Raw genomic sequence first — 18,291 nt, 5'->3', positions numbered from 1 at the left:
AGGACAGGAGTGATGTCATCACACGGCGGAGATCAAGTCCCCCCCCTGTCTACCCACCACCCCATCGGCCGACTGCGTTCTCTCCCTCCCTCCTTCCTTCATAATAACTAGCAGCATCAAAACTACCAATCAATCCCAAAGTGACCTTTGACCCTTCAAGAGGTCGGACCGTGCGAGTGAGTGTGAGGGTGAAGTTTTGATCACCCGCGCTGTTCGTTCACTAGACTCAGATCAACCACGCAAACAACAGGAGTTCCTTGCAAGGGGGAGTCGAGCAGCAGTTCAAGCTTCCTCTGTCAACTCTGCTCGTCTGCTGCTCGCTCACCTCTTTTATTGGTGCAAACAGAATGGGATCTAAACAGGATCTCGTAACTCATTGTCTTCTGACATCTTCTCCCATCTTAACGAACTTCTCTAATCTTGACCAACAGGATACATCTGGGTGCTGGGCTTGGTTGTAAGCAGCTTCAGCACCTTTACGAAACACTCTCATGTTCTTCTTTTCCTGTCAACATTCCTCAAACACTCAAAATCTACATATCATAGCATTTAAAGATAATACTAATAACAACAATAACAATAATTCTTCTCACATTTTCCTCCTGTTTATCATTAAATGCGTCTAGATTCTCATCATCAGTATTACATCTTTACATTTTCATGAAATTTAAATGCATTACTTCATTTTGCACTCTTACAGGACGCCGCCGCCGCTGAGAAAGAGCAGACTCTCTAACTACGCAAGCTTTCTCGGGCAAAGTCAATTTCTTCTAAAACTGGGGGGGGGTCAAGTGTAGCTGTTGGCCGTGGCCTCTGGCAGCGTTCGGGCCGCTGCGATGAGGAGGGACTTTTGTTGCTGAGAGCGCGATGAAGACGAGGTGAAAGAGCGCTCGGAACATCTTATTTTTGCTGGCAGAGGGAGAAGAGAGCTATCAGAGGCGGTTCTCTGCAGAGGCCCATACATCTTAGTTCCTGGCACGCGGGCCAGCGGGGGGTGGGAGTGGCGTGGGAGGTGGTCGGAGGGCTATGATGAGGGGCCTGTACTACGAGGGAGTCAGCCAAAGTCCAGGCCTCACTTAATGGGCTGCTCCTCTGTTATGTGATCTCGCGTTGGAGAATTGAAGCAGACACCCTGACTCCTTCCTGCCCGGGTGGGGGGGCTGTTGCGTACCGAGGCGGCATCGAGCCGAGAGGGCTGGCGTGGGGAGAGGTGACAGTTTGTCGACGCTTGTGTCTCGGTGACAGGAGAGATGGCAGCAAAGCGACCACAGAAATCGTGTGTGCGTGCAGCCATTCATACCAGAGCCCCCCCACCCTTAAGTTCGATGCATCATTTCATTGATTTAAGCTCTCCAGAGTGGAATTGGATGACAGCTAAAGATTCAACCACATTTTCTCTTTTCTGAGCGGGAAGTCGAGCAGGAACAGAACCAGCAGATGCTGAAGCCGTTTTGATCCTGACGTTCCTGTTGGGTTGATTCCCCCCCTCTGGATCAGTCAGCACCTAAAGCTTCTGTCTACGTGATGCTCCTGGGTTCATCTTCAGGTGCCTTTCTTTTCTGTCACCGCCTCATTTCCTGTTTTGCAGACCACAATCTGACAGTGGGTCAAATTTTGATATGATGAGTCAGTATTCCAGGATACGTGCTTGGATTAGTGGGTCTGGTTTACGAGAAGATTCAGTTATTTAGGCCCCCTTTCAAGCTTTGAAGACTGAAGCATAGCTATAAATATGTATGTGTAAATATATAACTAAAGCTCGTCGACTGTTTTCAAGCATAGCTGACAAAGAGGAGGGCTACGTGCTCAGCGGCATGCACCTGAGCGTCTCCCTTGAACTCGGCCTTTGGGTCTGGCCCTGCTGTCTTATATCATACATGAGATCATCCAACACAATTGCCTAATGCATTTGTGTCTCCTTGGTGTTTTCTGGCCAATCTGGCCCACAAACTGCGGCTGATGATGAACAAAAACCCAAACACTCTCTTAATGAAACTGTTCATTTCCAGTTTTGGTGCTGCAGCAACTAATTATGTAATATTCTGCCCGCTCACGTTGCCCCATGATGAATTTCAAAGGCAGAAGAGCTCCAGAGGGATGGAGCACATATAGACGGACAGAAATAGAACGTGCATGTGTGTGCACGAGAGTTGTTTCTGCACTGCTGGTGCCCTGTGTGCTGTCATGAAACTAATGAGTGCTGAATAAAGAATAGGGAACATTGCGTTTCATATCTCCTATAATGAACATGGAGACCCATATAAGGGGACATGAACTCAACGCACTGATTTTCTCTTTTTTTAAGCAGACCTTTGCAAAGGCAGCAGACACTTGAACGCAGCACGAACCTACTCTTCCAACAGAAGATGAGTCTGAACATCTACTGTGGTTAGAGGGTGCACGTGTGCACAGGGTTGTGAAGCGTGCTCTGCTAATAAGGACAATAGAACTCAGTTCTCTGACACGGTCCAGAGCGTTTGCAGTCTCACCGGAATGGGGGCCATTTCAGCCGAGCTCTCGTTCGGCGAGTGGGGGGAATTCTGACGGGCATAGCCAAATTGTTCTGGCCTGCCGCAAAGCGCTGCCAAGACAAGAGCTTGAAGTGGGCTGACGTGAAAGTGAAGAAGGGAGGCTTGACCACAGAAGAGAGTTGGATCATGGCGGGAACAGCTTTTCCAATTTATTTATTTGTTTCACAAGAGATCATTAAATGCAAACTCTCATTCCCAGATCCAGACTAAACGAAAAACCAAGTGTCCTTCTGTTCCGGGCTGTAAAGTCACCGATCGGCCAGCGATGTGACGAAAACAGATATCATCACGGATTTCAACGCATACAGAAGTTTGAACGGATCATTCTGAAGCTAAATGGGATGCATACAAACTGATTTATCCACAATAAATAAACTAAATGATGCCAGCTTCATTACTAAGGCTGTACTAATATGCATCTGTGATGTATTCAGCTATGCTAATTAAGGCCACTTGGATCCAAAGCTGAACATTTTTTGACCTACAAGCATCATATCAAGGTCACTATTCAGCGTTAAGGCCTAATTAAACTTTTATGAAAGGTCTCCAGCGGCAGAGACCGCAGCAACGGTGCGTGGAGGAATTCAGGATGGCCATGTTTCTTCATGCTGTGACAATTTGAAAGGTTTTGTTTACCAGAGGAACATGAGATCGTGTCTGCTCTGTGTTATCGACTGACGGCTCTGTGGCGTTCCAGTTCCATCTGCCGTCTGATCTGATGATGAACTGTGATTATATGTCTTGTCTCACGTTCTCAGGTATAAACACTTAGCAGCTTTGGCCTTTGACATCTTCTCTGACACGAAAATAAAAACTCATTAGCCATTATCTCTCAATCTGGGACCCTCGCTCTCCCACCGTTCTCATGTTCCCTGTAAAAATACACAGGCCATATTCAGATTTATTTCCTTGCTTTCCAAAACAAATCAGATCTGTCTGCGCCTCACGGAGATGTTCCCGTCTGGGTCACTCGATCGCGGTGTTGGCGGTTCTTTATCGTCTTGGCAGAGAAAGGAATCACTTGTGCTGCACTTGATCTAAGGACTTTTGAAGGCGCCGTGCACGATTCTCACTTTAAAAGTTAAATGAGATCAAAAAGGAGAATAAATCAAAGGAAATTTGCAGAAACTAACTTTGTCAGTTGGGTGTTTCTCAGGTTTCAGCCTAGAAATACCCAAATCTGACAACAGGCCCTGGTTCCAGGTCCAGTTTAGTGTAAAATGTCAAATTTTTGAGCTAGAATAAAATGTTTTACGCACATAAAATCCGTTACTGGATTTTTAGTAAAAACAACATGGCAGCAGCTGGCCTGGATCTTCCCACTGAGACAGCAAAATCCAGCGGGTGACATCACTCCGGTCTGGAAAAACATGGAAAGAAGTGGCAAACGGACACATCCTGTCCAATGATAATGACTTATTTTCATAAAAAAAGCAACTACATTAAAAAAATACAAGAAGTCGAGCGATTAACATGAATTTGCTGACTGTTGCGCGATCACCAGTGACTGACACACTGGAAACATTCAGTCAATCTATTTTGCTTGCTGGGAAAATGTCGGAACTTTCTGTGACGTTGTCTTCCCCTCATGGAATATTCGTCCATATTCTTTAAAGAAAAATGTTTACTGGCATTTTTTTTTTTTAGTGAAAGAGTGGAAACTTACAATATTTGCTGTGGTCAGCATCTCAGCGTCGAGGACAGCTTTAACAACGCCGCTACAGCAGACGAACCGCGCTCGACAGATTTCTGGACGATTTTCTGGACAATTGCATTCGTCTGCCGCCAAGTAATTCTATCTCGCTGTGTGTCATCTACCGAAGAGTGACTGCTCTTTCCACGTTGAACCGCGAGCTCAGCGGAGGGGGTTTTGGATGGAGCGTCGAGACTGGATCTGGCAGGAGCGTCTGGAGCCTTCTGGGAGGTCACCGCGGATCTGCGTACGTGCAGAATGTGAAAGGCTTCGGAGCTGGAAAACTGATTGCCTCTAAGTTCTTTTCTGTTTTCCTTTAAGGAGTGAAACTCGGCAGGTCAGGATGCTGAGGGAGGCCGTGAGGAGTGGGTGACTTCGGGTGAAAGGGAGTCTTTTAGTTGGACAAATTTCATGGATGTTTTGGGAAGCGGCCGCAGGAGGGAGGGTCAGACGACCCTTTCCTCCCAACAGGGCCAGAAAGAGAGAGCGAGAGAGAGGCTGGTGGGGCACAGAATAACTTCAGTCTTTGTGGTGACCTCAGTGAAAATAAGCTGCCCCTGGAGCTTCACCGCGGTGCCGCTGCGGCAAATATGACTCCAGGGCTGAGGAACACTCGCTCCCCAGCGGATAAAAGGAAGAAGGGGGTGAAAATTACAAGCTTGCCAACGCACACTTAAACTAATATTTATGCACAGTGAAAGGGACAGACTTTGAGAACTGGTTGGCTTCAGCGTTCTCAAAATAAAGCCAGCCAGTGAGGAGGAATCACTCTGAGGAAGGTGTTGACTGGAACTGCTGAGAGACTTAAGTTCTTTTCATTGTTTAGTCTTGACCTTTTAGTCAGCGCTTTTATATTAGTGGTATAAAAACACAAAGGTAGGTTTTTCTGTGTCTGCCAGAGGAAGGAGCGCGGCGCCACTGACACAAGATAACACTGACCTGGCAAAACCCGAACGCATCTTCTCAGAAATGACCTCAGCAGCACTCTCGCTTTTAAATATTGACGAGTGGCTGCTTACTGTTGCCTGAACTGATGTACACCCTGCTTGTGAGGGGGGGAGAGAACAAGAACACGCAGGGCCCGTAACCCATATTAATCTTTTAAAGCCCCGAGACCAGACATCAGGATCTATTATTATCCCTTTGACCTCTTTGGCCTCCGTTCTTTGCAACACTTTGGAGCGACTTATCACAACACACACACGCACACACACACACACTTATTTAAACTTGACAGTGGAACATCGCTAATAACTCAGGCGGTGTGTTGACGGATCTTCAACAGCACTTGGAATGATTTCTGCATTCATCCTGGGATTTCAGTGCAGCAAATCTAGAAATATCCGTTTACACATGTGCTACCAGTAATGGGCAGAATGGAGCAGTATTATGGCTGGTTTAGGCCAACAGAAATGTACTTTTATTAAGATAAAACAAAATAAACAAGTTTGGCACATACAAAGAGGACTGATTAAACGTTCAGGGGCCGGGGTCACACAGCCAGTATGGGCTGAACACTAACAAAACCAGTGCTGGTGTTCTCTGCCACTGGTTTATGTTGCAATCTGAGGCAGAATGACTTAACAATAACGTACAGTTAAGGCCTATTGAGAATTTCCCGGCTTTGGCCACAGAGAGGTGAAAGATTTCCCTCTGCTGACGGCGTGCCGGTGATGTATAGATGCACAGAATATTTGGACTTTCTGTCCTGTTTTTTTAGGCTCACAGAGCAGCCTCGCTGTTTCCAAATGTGATGCGGTTTGTGTTGCTATGGAAAGCAAATTTATTTACCACGTTAACCAAAGGATTGGGTAACGAAGAGGAGTTGCTCTGATATCTTTGGACACAATATTAAATGTCATCAGAAAGAAGAAATGGGATTATCTGATTAGTTCACCCACACCTTTGTGGTCCAAATCTAAGGACTTTTCAGGAGTTTCCCCCTGAGTTTGGCTGTGATGCTGAAATCTAAAGGCTTCAGTGTTAGACCGTAGGAGCAGTTCAATGTCAGGTCTTCGTCAGCGCTGCTCTCGAAGCTGCACTGGTGCAGCAGGACTGCAAAAAACAAAAATACTTCGACTTTGGCGATCTGGTCTCCGATGCATCTCCTCTTCCCTGCTGAGAAGATCATAACGTTGCAGGCGAGATCCCGGTCCAAGGAGCCCTCCTCGTCCAGGAAGCGCGAGGGGTCGAAGACGTGGGGGTCCTTCCACATCAGGGGGTCCTGGTTGACGGACCACTGATTGATGAAGACCACCGTGTCTTTGGGAATGCGGAGGCCTTCGATGGTGACGTCAGAGGTGGTGGAGTGCGGGATGGTGACCGGGACGAAGCTGGTGAAGCGCATGGTCTCGTAGATGAAGGCGTCCAGGTAGGCCAGGCTGCTCCTGTCCTCAATGGAGGGCAGCCTGTTCCTCCCCACCACTCGATCGATCAGCTGGTGGAGTTTGCTTTGCAGGTCAGGGTGTTTGACCAGCAGTAGGAGCATCCAATGAAGAGCTGTGGAGACGGTGTCCAGACCTGCGCCGATCAGATCCGCCATCGTCACCTCAGTGTAATCCTTGGTCAACGCGGTCTCACCGTCGGACTTTTCAAGCACACTGATGATGGCGTCGCTCATGTCTCGCGTTACCTCTGGGTCAAAGGTCTCCCTGTGCTGCTCTACCTTCAGCTGCACGAATCCAAAGAACTCTCTATTGAGGGCCTCGAAGCTCTTGAACATGCTGCGGACCGGGTTGGGGAAGGACTGAAGCCACGGCATCACGTCGACCAAACTGCCGGCCCCCACTGTCTGTCCGAACTTGTCTATCCTGCGCAGCACGTCCCGAAACTCCTGATCGTCGTGTCCGTAGCGCCTCCCAAAGCACAGCGCACAGATCACGTTGGCGGCCGCTACTGTCAGCTCGTGAGCAGGGTTGAAGTGCTGCCCCCGTGCGCCGAGCTTTAGGAACACTTCAACCAGCTCCGTGGCTTCGGCTACAATCTGCTGCTCAAAGACTTTCTTCGTCTGGCTGTTGGCGCTGGAGAACGCCCTGATTGTTGATTGAGCAATTTTCCTGTGCATCCTCCACTGTTTGCTGTAACTTGTAAATGCCATACTTTTCCCCCCCGAGACATTCTGGAAGGACACGAAGTTCGGTCTGCCTGCGAACTCTGTGCTGTGCTCTATCAGAGCCTGTCGTATCACCCGGGCTCCGTTCAGAACCACAATATCGCTGCAGCCCAGTCGTATCTGGTACACGTTGCCGTATTTTTTGGCCAGCTTGCTGAAAGTGATGTGAGGCATCTGGCCCAGCTGCATGGCGTTGCCCACCACGGGCCAGGCGAAGGGTCCTGGCAGCCTTCTCTTGAGGTTCTTGGCCCACAGACAGGCTTCCACACAGAACAGGAAGACGAAGAAGGCAACCAGAGCAGGCTGGACATGTCCGCTCCATTCCCTGGTGATGCTGCTGCTGCCCTTCACACCAAAATCCTCCTCCATGTTCCCAATCAAGAGTCCTTTTTTCCCTTCTATCTATGGATTTGAAAAAGCAAATTTGATTAAAAATGATTGATCATTTCTCTGAGATTTCTGCTGATGAAGACCGAGAGGAGAAAATACCAGTCTGATGCTCTCTCACCCGTCCCAGTTACAACGTCTCGATCAGGTTGAAGCCTTAACGCTTATATGTATCTGCATGGTGGGAGGGGTCATCGACGGGTTTTTTTTTTTTTTTTTTATCAACGATCCCCTCCCATTTTGACCAGACTGAGCAGACATTCGTCCCGTTCCCACACAGGCCTCCTGCCAGCAGCGTCCCCTCGTAGGATGAGGGGAAAGTGAGAGTATCGTCACTTAATCTGTCCTGTCAGATTTACTGCATTTTGTTGGCAGTTTTACTAGAAAAAACACAACATTTATCCCAAAAGGTGTGAGTTGCCAGAGTTAGTCAAGTGGATTTATTAATGGTTAAAAATGACCAAACGGGATCAGCAGCATTTTACAGCAAAGAACCAAAGTCCAGCTGTGACGCACCAGCTGTTGGTTCTGTTGGGTTTAGGTGACTTGTCTGTTTCCCCGACTGTTGAAGCCCGTTTTTATTATTTACAACCAAGATGTTAAAGGCAGCCGCAAAGAGAGAACGGTTCTGTGATAATAAAGAATGTCTTATCTATCTATCTATCTATCTATCTATCTATCTATCTATCTATCTATCTATCTATCTATCTATCTATCTATCTATCTATCTATCTATCTATCTATCTATCTATCATCTGTCCGTCCGTCCGTCCGCCCGTCCGTCCGTCCGTCCGTCCGTCCGTCTGTCTGTCTGTGCTTCACATAAATGCTCATTAATGTAGGTGTGTAGTTTTAATGGTGATCTCAAAAAGGAGACAAAATGAAGTGGAGTCGTGAATACTTGGCCTTTTCTCTTTATTCGTGTTAAATATAGCTTATTCTTAAACATTTCCATCATATAAATCCCACATTTCAGTAACAATAAAGCATCCTTTATCGTGAACGCCAACAGAGGTGTCACAGAGAAATGGGTCCCCAGCCTGTTTGATTCTCAGGTCCTGCAGTGATCCCCCCCCCCCCCCCCCCCCCCATCCAAAGACACACACACAAACACACGCACACACACAAACACACATGTTCTGTTCATGCTTGTACAGTAAAATTAAACTCACAAGGGTGCACAAGAAGTTTGTCAGATATTGGTTTATGGCAGCGTCCCTTCCTGACTGTGATGGATGCTCGCTGATCTAACATGTTCTCCTGAATAGACGCTCCACATTACTCGGTGCTCTTTAATGTGTTCCTAAGCTCTGAGTACAGTAGAGGGTGAAATACAATAATTCCATTACATTTCTCGTCATACCTGAAATACAAAAATATCAACAGAGTATTTTGTAGCTGTAAGAGCCAAAAGGCGTGATATAGGCTTACATTTTACAGATTACAACAGTCATTATAGCAATTTACAGACATTTCATATGGAGTTTTATTAGTTTAGGTTTACAGTTAGATAGTTTCTGCACACATACCATACATGTACATGCTCAATAGTGGACCTAAATAAGTACACAGCTCAGAATTGTGTACATACTGATCAAGTAAGACTATTTAGTCAGAACAAGGATAATTCCAACAGTTCAAGGACAACCGGTAATCATTTTCTTTGTACTTCTCTGCCCTGGAAAAATACTTCATTGACAGTCTGTGACAAGAGATCTGTTAAATAGAATTAAATACGGTGCTATTGCAACAGTAGGATTTAGTGCAGGTACTGTATGTTGATATTGATGAATGTCATTGGTGACAAAGTGTTTCGTCTTGACTCACAGTATAAGGATGTGGTGCTCATGCGGGGGAAACTAAGCCGAGCAGCTTTCCCCGCGGCTTGGCGCTGACGAAGCATCTGAGGGGCTTCAGCGTGAGTCCATAGGAGCAGTCAAGAGTGAGGGGGTCGGAGGGGTCGCTCTCGAAGCTGCACTGGTGCAGCAGGATGGCTGCGAAAAGGAACACCTCCACCTTGGCGATCTGGCTTCCGATGCAGCGTCTCTTCCCCGATGAGAAAATCATGACGCCGCTGGTGAGATCTTTATTGAGGTCGCCGTTTTCATTCAGGAAGCGCGAGGGGTCGAAGACGTGGGGGTCCTTCCACTTCAGGGGGTCGTGGTTGACGGACCACTGATTGATGAAGACCACCGTGTCTTTGGGAATGCGGAGGCCTTCGATGGTGACGTCAGAGGTGGTGGAGTGCGGGATGGTGACCGGGACTAAGCTGGTGAAGCGCATGGTCTCGTAGATGAAGGCGTCCAGGTAGGCCAGGCTGCTCCTGTCCTCAGTTGTCGGCAGTCTGTCTTGGCCCACCACTTTGTCCATGAGCTCGTGCAGTTTGGCTTGCTTGTCCGGGTGTTTCACCAGAAGGAGGATGATCCACTGCAAGACGGTGGAGACGGTGTCTTGACCCGCTCCGATCAGATCTGTGATCGTGGCTTCAGCAAACTCTTTGCTCAGTGTGCCGTCTTTTCTTTCCTCGATCACATTGATCATGGCATCACTCATGTCTCGGGTCACATTGGGATCGAAGGATTCTCTGTGCTCCTGCACTTTGTTTTTCACAAAGTTGAAAAACTCTTCATTCAGGCTCTTGAAGTTTTCATACAAGCTGCGGACCGGGTTGGGGAAGGACTGCAGCCAGGGCATAACGTCCACCAGGCTACCTGCTCCAACTGTCTCACCAAACTTGTTCAACTTCTTCAACAGGCACCTAAACTCCTGATCGTCGTGTCCGTAGCGCTTCCCGAAGCACAGAGCGCACATGACATTAGCGGCGGCTACGGTAAACTCGTGAGCTGGGTCAAAATACCTTCCATCGGTGCTGTAGCGCAGAAACGCCTGCACCAGCTCGTTTGCCTCGGCTGTAACGTGTTGTTCAAAGGCTGTTTTTGTTTGTTTGTTAGCAGAGGAAAAGGCTCTGAGGCTGGACTGGGCTAATTTCCTGTGCACTTTCCACTGTTTGCTGTAATTAGTAAATGTCAAACTCCTGCCGCCAGAAATCATCTGGAAAGAGACAAAGTTCGGTCTGCCTGCAAACTCTGTGCTGTGCTCTATCAGAGCCTGATGGATTGCCTGGTCGCCGTTCAGCACCACGATGTTGCTGCAGCCCAGTCGTATCTGGTACACGTTGCCGTATTTTTTGGCCAGCTTGGCAAAGGTGATGTGAGGCATCTGGCCCAGCTGCATGGCGTTGCCCACCACGGGCCAGGCGAAGGGTCCCGGGAGTCTTCTCTTGTGCCGAAGATTTCTGACCCACAGACAGGCTTCCAGGCAGAAAAGGAAAAGGAAGGAGGCGACCAGAGCAGGCTGGACCTGTCCGCTCCATTCCCTGGTGATGCTGCTGCTCTTCACACCAAACTCCGTGTCCAGTGCCATCGCCACAAAATTTCTGCACACACGTGGAAACTTTTCCTGAAGACAGCTGGATTTAGAATGAGGGTAAAAAAGTCAATAAACTACAATAATTTTATGCCACATTCAAAATAAAATACATCAGTCAGATGAGGTCACAGTGAGGGGAAAAAAGGCAAAATTAATATTAAAGAAAAGATGAAGTTTTAGTCTTTTCATCAAGATTAAATGCCGGTTTATTGCTGCACTCCAGCTTTTTATATATTTTTGAGTTGGTGGGCAGGGCTCAGGATAACTTTCTTACTCCTCCCATTGTGGTAGCCCTGCAGACCCCACTATAATATGTCTCTGTTGTCTGTCAGTGGCGCGCTTGCGAGCGTCCAGGCGTGAACGCACCGTGCGCTCCAGAGGGAGATGGAGAGGGAGGGAGAGGGAAAGAGAGAAAGAGAGAGAGCGAAAGCCAAAGCGAAAGGAACCGACTGAGCAACTGGTGACCGATTCTGCTGGAAACGTGTCGAGCCAATTTGTTTTGCTAATTGGAAGACTGGCTCAGTTTGCACATTTCAAAGTGTATCTCTTCTAACGCGAATAATTTTCTGGCTGCAGAAGACTCGGCGGACGCGGTTTGGCTAGAAAAAAAAAGTGTAAACGGTTTGTCAAACTTATAGTTTACGCTCTATTACAATTCTACTAAATCCTATTGTACGTTGTGCAAATATGTCGCCACCTTGGTGCTATCAATCGAGAAGCTTTACGCGCGCTTTTACGCAGCGAAATGCGTCCTGTGTTCAGGAAGTTTGGCTCAGATTCCGGCAGCACATCTAGGATTTAATATATTCTCTAATATATTGAAGCAACCAAATAAGTTCACTTGATTCATATTTAAAAGTCCTCTTCAACAGACAGCTGAGAACTGGTTTTAAAATGATCTAATTCTATATAGAACTATTCAATTTGATCCTTGTATCTCAAAAGAGTCTTTCTTTCTTCTTCTTTCTTTCTTTCTTTCTTTCTTTCTTTCTTTCTTCTTTCTTTCTCTTTCTTTCTTTCTTTCTTTCTTCTTTCTTTCTTTCTTTCTTTCTTTCTTTCTTCTTCTTTCTTTTTTTCTTTCTTTCTTTCTTTCTTTCAACCTGGCACAATAACTCATAAAATATTGATAAGTGAACACCAGCGCTGAACACATCAGATGCACTTCTGCATGACACTCCAGCTTCCTTCAGACCACAGAAAACTTCTGGTGCCCCACGGCTGCGTGTCGGCTCTGCAGTTAGTCCCCACAGAGAGCGAAAATAAATAAAAATTAAGAAAAGAAAAGAAAATGGGAATTGGCAGAAGTCAAAAGCTCCTCAAAATGACCCTGAAAAAAAAATCACTTACTGTTTTCCCCACATATTTAGAAGATAGATTGAAATAAAAATACATTCAAATGTGCTTAATTTGATGGATACGTTTTATAGAGGTGGCAGTGGGGTGCCCTTCCGCTGTTTGTGCGTAACGATGACAGTATGGTCTCAGTTTGCGCACAGACACAACAGCAGTAAAGGAAACACTGCATGCTATACTGCACGTTGCGTTCCCATGGACACGGCCTCTGGGCAGCTCTTTACACATGTGGACAGATGTGCTGCCTCTCAGCTTCCCCTCAGAGCTGCCTGTGTGGAGACATGCGATGTGGCCCAAAGCCTCCTGAAAGCTCCCCCTTAGCAACCGTAGTAAAAGTGCGCTCTGTCGCGATAGGGGGATACCCCCCCCCTCCCAAATCACCACCATTACCCCAAAAAACCCCTCCACATACACCGACACCCCACTGCCACCTCCTCCCCCTCCTTGTCTGCTCCTCATACACATGTGGCCACTTGTATCCCCATCATGCTAATCAGAGCCAGGTTTGTGGCTGTGGAGAATGGGTAGTTTGGGGGGGGGGGTCCTTGTTTGGTTTATATGTAAGTGCGTGTGGCGAGGGAGGGGGGGGTGTCATGTGTGCACATTGCGTGTGGCTGCTGTGTTTGCCTGTGATTACCCCCTTGTAACCAGGCTGTGAAAGGTTGGCCCTGACCCTGCGCTGACTCTGGCTCAGGATTTGGAAGTGGGGGGAGTAGTGGTGGAGAGTGGGGGTCTATATGGCGATGCATGCCATGTGCTGGCGGGATGGCGTGTCCCGTGTGGAGGCAGGCCCACTGGTGGTACAGGCCACTCCGGCTCTGGAACTAATCATTGTTTACTAGTCTCATTTCCACTTCTCAGTGAGCTACTGTCACGCACAGCACCAACAGGGAGGAAGGAGCAGCGATGGATGGGGGGGGGTTAGGGATTTTTGGGGGTGTGCGTGTGTGCAGAGAGTAGAGAAAAAAGGGGTCCAACAGGCAGTTAGAGGTGGGGAAAGAGAGGAGCAGGAGCGATGCAGGAATCTGAGTAATGATTTTTAAATATCCTCAGAAGCGGCCAGAACAGAGAGCCCGACATACGCATCCTGTGGGCCTGCACCGTCACAGGCAGCCAGGACGTAACCACCGGACATTGCTAATTAGGGATGGTGGCGTTTGAAATGGGAGCGTTTTTGCTTGCCAGACCACAATACAAGGAAACAGAGACACATTGAAAAATTTGTCGCCGTCTGACCTGATTGTTGTTTGTGAATACAAAGCCTGAGAAAAGGCAAGCAAAGGAGTTACCAAACAGGCTTTTAATTAATCCGACACAAAGGACGAAGGAGCGTTTCGGGTCATCTTCGTACCTACTGATTGTTCAGATGTGTTTTTTTTTTTTTTGAGAAATGGGGAAATTCACAGCTTGAAAATATCATTTGAGGCAGCACTAATCAGCATTTTCTTTTATTAACAATGGATAAAACGAGTGACGTCATGTGAACGTGTTTGTCTGTATTGAGGAACTGACAATTATCGTCTGACCATGAAGTACTCCTCGGTACCTGCCTGGCCAGCTTTACACCACGGCCAAAAATAAGCAATTAGATGCTGGCATTTACTTCCAAAACAACATCTTTCTCAGAACAGGCACGCAACGCACTCACTCACACACACACCCACACACACACACACACAAACAAAAGCATTTTTCACTATAATTTACAGTATAACACAATGAATCCCAGATTTGGAGAAAATTCAATTATTGAAAATTCAATATCTCTGTGTGTGTACTCATTTAAATTTCTCTCTATATATTTTTTTCACGTGTTTCAAAGACCACAACCACATAAAAGTCCAAAGATAAACCCACAGAAGACGGGCCATATAACAGGTCTGACATGTCCAATTGGATTAAGCCTCAGAGTGTTGTTTTAAGATATCGGCTGGTCTTCGGCAGATCTGTTGAGTTTGACCCGCTGTGCAACAACACGGGTCGCCACTGGCAGTATCGGTTCTGTGGAGAGAACTTTCCTAGTTTCCCCTCTGCGTCATTATAAAAACATTGACTTTGAGCTGTACATTATGATCAGGTCAAAGTTTTGGCTTTGCCTTTCGCTCCAGGGCTGAATCTACGGAGCAGTGCTGTCACTACTGTCACACCTTAAGATCCTGTTTGTGAGGTCAGAAACAGAATGTAATGCACATGAAAATGTACATAAATGTGTTTTAATAGTGTTTAATAGCTTTAGCATAGCAGTCACTGGCCTCTTGTTTACCTCAGCTTCAGAGTTTTACACCAATATTGACACGGGTCCCCCTCCATGAGTGAAAGAGTGTTGCGCCTCCATGTTTCTACAGTGGCCTGCAAAAGACAAAAAGGCTTAAAACAAAGTCAAGTATTTATTGACAGAACTGATCAATTTATCAGGTATCAGCTACAATCATCATTATAGAATGTTTCAGTTTGTGGAGCAGAACAGAAACCTCTTTCTTTAATAGACTTTCAAAAAAAAGACAACATTCAAGCATAAAAAAATGTCAGTAAATTTTAAGATCCTACAGTATATAAAGGTTAATCGCAAGGTCTCCAAAGCTCCAGATGCGGTAGGCCATTGTTCCAGACCCACTCCTTGTTCTGGACCTCCTCCTAAAGGGATACCAGGTTTTACGGTTCCATTGATTTCCTCGTTATGTGTCCGGGCCTCACAGATGGGACCCTGGATGGTGTTCCAGCAGTTAGTGGGGCAGGTTCGCCAGGACATCCCATCTCACACATTTTCAGGGCCAATAGGGTGGTATGGACCATGGAAGAACACAAAATTAACTTAATAATGGAGCATCCCTGTTTTTTAAAAGCTGCCCCCCCCCCCCCCCCCCCCACACACACACACACACACATACACACATACACACAATCCCCAAGTTTCAGAACCAATTACAGCAGTTGTTTTTGTTCGGATTCACTGGTGCGTTTGTTTGCGACCTGCCTGTCATTTCCTGTGTCAGTTCGTGTGTTTTCGTGACTGACCGAGTTGGGGGGATTCTCCTAACTCGGAGCAGGAGAGAAGCAACCAATAACGTCATGCTGGAGCGCGAGGCTTTGGAGCGCTGCCATCACACCTCTTGATTGCCGAGTGCTTGCATGCTATCCGAAATCCCCCAGCAGAGCGCCGCTTCCACTGTTTGGGTCAGCGTGAAACCACCAAGGTGGCGTGGAGAACAGCCTCAGCAGCGGCGGCGCCGGCGGTTGACTGAGTCAGGTGAGTCGGCCTAGCTGTTTACCAACCACAGATCCTTCTACCTCATTTCAGCAGAAAAGCCCCAAACGTAATGCTGTGAATCACTGGATCATCCCTTTCCTGCTGCTACTGGATCAAAACCTCTCATGGAATCTTCAGCCTGATTTCTGCTGCCTCGTTATAAATTCAGTTTACTTGAGGATCTCCAGAAAGTGTGAGTGAGGGTCAGGCAAAGCGGAGCTGGATGAATTTGTCTCCCAACCCCGACTTCTCCTATTATTAATGTCATTTATTTGGATAATGGCCTCTTCTTCTCGTTCCCACGCTGCTGTGCTGCACAGTTTCCGGCTCCTCTGCGTGCAGACGGCGTGATGGATCTCCCCTTAATGTGGCACCCAGGACAGGAGCCACGTATTATGTGCAATATATGAATATTTGTCTCTAATCCCATGGAGTTTTTCGCGTGCTAGGGGAGAGGAACGAGGATGGGCTTGCGTGCCATGATGGCCTGGCGTGCACGGACCTTGGTCACTGAACTCCGGCTTCCCTGGGGAGCGGGGGGCTGGGAGGAGGAGGTGTGGGGCTGCACTGAGAGATTAAAATGAGACGAGGGAGAAAGCACAAGTAGAAATGGCTTCCAGATGACCTCGGCTCCGTGAGCTCATCTGAGACGGGCTGGAAATCAGTGGGACGCGATTCCCACCTCCTGCCCCGCGACAGAACGGCTTTAAGTGCCACCACAGATGTACAGCAAATCACGGGGGAGGCCTCCGGCCACATTTGGAGCAATAAAGAGGCTTAATGTGAAAATGTATTTCGACCTGTTCCTGACCCTGAACCTTCTCATCTCAGGCCTTCAGTCACGTGTTATTAAATGTCATCTTTATGCTCTTAATTTACAGTATTTTGGGGCTAAAATCTGCCACAAATGTGTGATGGTCACATTGGTTCACCTGCTTTATATGGAGGGCTCCTCTGTGACTGACACAAGAGGGACTCGTTAAAGACATTGTAATTAGGGTCATTGAAGCAAAAACTGAAATCAAACGTGTTTTGAGCTATTAATCACTTGCACATGCATTTCTCATCCAGCTGGAGACAAAAAGGGATGGTCTCTTTCACGATGGCCTCAGAAGTTCTTCCAGAGACTGAGAGAAGAGCCCTCGCAGATGACTTTCATACTGGGATTTCAAAGGCTGGTAATAAAGGCTGTCAGTGTCAGGACTGCTCAATAATGCACGTTTTATTACAGTAATGAAAGTCATTTCCCAGACACGGCTACCTGTCTGCACTGCATTATCCTGTTTTATCTGAACCGTGTCCTTCTCTCTTCCCGCTCTGCTCTTTCACCTTAAAGCTCACTAACCGATTCCACTTGTTGCTGCTGTGCTTTGAATTTAGTGGGTAGAACAACTAGCGTGCGACGTTTTTTTGGATCGGAACAGCAACAATAGCTTATAAAAACGATCGCTTTCCCATACAAAAAGGGCGCCTTTGAGGAACAACGCGGAAGATCTTCTAAATTCCGCACGAAGGCTTTTCTGTCTTCACTGAGCACCTCCAACCACCCGGTTTTTCTGCTGATTTCCAGCTACAAAAAAAACAAAATCGAGAGGCTTTCGTGCAAGATGTTTGTGTGTTTAGTCTGTTTACTCTAACAATGCAGCACATGTTCGGAGTCTAAATATGCTTTTCCTTCTCCGGTAAGCTTTGAAATGCTTCACCGTGAAGCCGTTCCGTCATCATCAAATCATCTGCCGAGCATCTGCGCAGTCCACAGTGATTGGAAATGAAGTCATTTTTTTTGGTGGTGGTGGTGAAGGTGGGGGTTACGACACGTAATGGTCCTGTTTCTTTTCCCTATTTTGTATGGGTTTGCGTATAATATTTATGAGCTGTTTTGTGTCAGGCAATGTTTTTTTTGTGAGAAACTGTCCCAGCCGGGGAGTCTTGCATGCGGGCGAGGCTGAGCCGGTCGGTTCTGAGCTGAGGGGGCTCAGCCACAGGCCCCATGAACATGACGTGCAGTATGGATACTACCAGCGGGTTGCTCTTCTCATTGTGTAATTGGGCGGATAATGTTCCGTGATTCCCTCTCTTTTGCACCTCCATATGTTCTGCTTGAGCAGTTCGGTGCATTTTAGCATCCTGAAAATGAAGCGGGGTCAGCAAGCGGTCGGGTTAACCCCCCACCCCCACCCTCTCCAGTTGTGGAGTTGAGCCAGTGGCGTTGCCGCAGCAGTGAGGCAGGAGTTCACCAAGAGTCCAGTTCTCCAACTAACCTGATGTTTGTATTTGAGGTAAAAGTCCAAGTCAAAAAATGCTGGAACACAACAAAAACAGGTTGAAATGATCTAGGGACCTGAAACAGGTTGTAGCGTGCCTGTGTCCTTCAGGGCCCCTCGCTAGAATAAAATCTGGATGTAGATCACTAAAAGAAACTTGTGCCAATGTCTAATGCAGAACAAGAAAGTGAAGAGCTGTTCCTTCCATCTCTCAGCTTGACCTCTGGTTCTTCCTGACCCCGTCAAAAAGCCCCCTTTCCAGGAACCTTATCACC

At 47.2% G+C, this 18,291-nt stretch overlaps 2 protein-coding genes and 1 long non-coding RNA gene across 3 annotated transcripts; 1 reads left to right on the top strand and 2 right to left on the bottom strand.

Annotated features, from left to right (window-relative positions):
- Positions 1-1,307: 1,307 nt before the first annotated feature.
- On the top strand, positions 1,308-2,915 carry LOC130513188 (uncharacterized). The gene is made up of 2 exons (XR_008946640.1): positions 1,308-1,546; positions 2,731-2,915. It is a non-coding gene; the product is annotated as an uncharacterized LOC130513188 (long non-coding RNA).
- Positions 2,916-5,611: 2,696 nt separating this feature from the next.
- LOC130513167 (cytochrome P450 1B1-like) lies at positions 5,612-7,871 on the bottom strand. The gene has a single exon (XM_057011815.1). It carries the CDS (start codon positions 7,703-7,705, stop codon positions 6,143-6,145), a length of 1,563 nt encoding a protein of 520 aa, XP_056867795.1. The 5' UTR covers positions 7,706-7,871; the 3' UTR covers positions 5,612-6,142.
- A 750-nt stretch (positions 7,872-8,621) lies between these two features.
- On the bottom strand, positions 8,622-11,361 carry LOC130513165 (cytochrome P450 1B1-like). Its single transcript, XM_057011814.1, has one exon. The coding sequence runs from the start codon at positions 11,144-11,146 to the stop codon at positions 9,569-9,571; it is 1,578 nt and encodes a 525-aa protein (XP_056867794.1). The 5' UTR covers positions 11,147-11,361; the 3' UTR covers positions 8,622-9,568.
- Positions 11,362-18,291: the final 6,930 nt, after the last annotated feature.

This window comes from Takifugu flavidus, chromosome 16, assembly GCF_003711565.1.
Source record: "Takifugu flavidus isolate HTHZ2018 chromosome 16, ASM371156v2, whole genome shotgun sequence".
Lineage (NCBI taxonomy): Eukaryota > Metazoa > Chordata > Actinopteri > Tetraodontiformes > Tetraodontidae > Takifugu > Takifugu flavidus.
The sequence above is the reverse complement of the archived record's forward strand: the minus strand, read 5'-3'. Positions and strand labels throughout refer to the sequence as shown.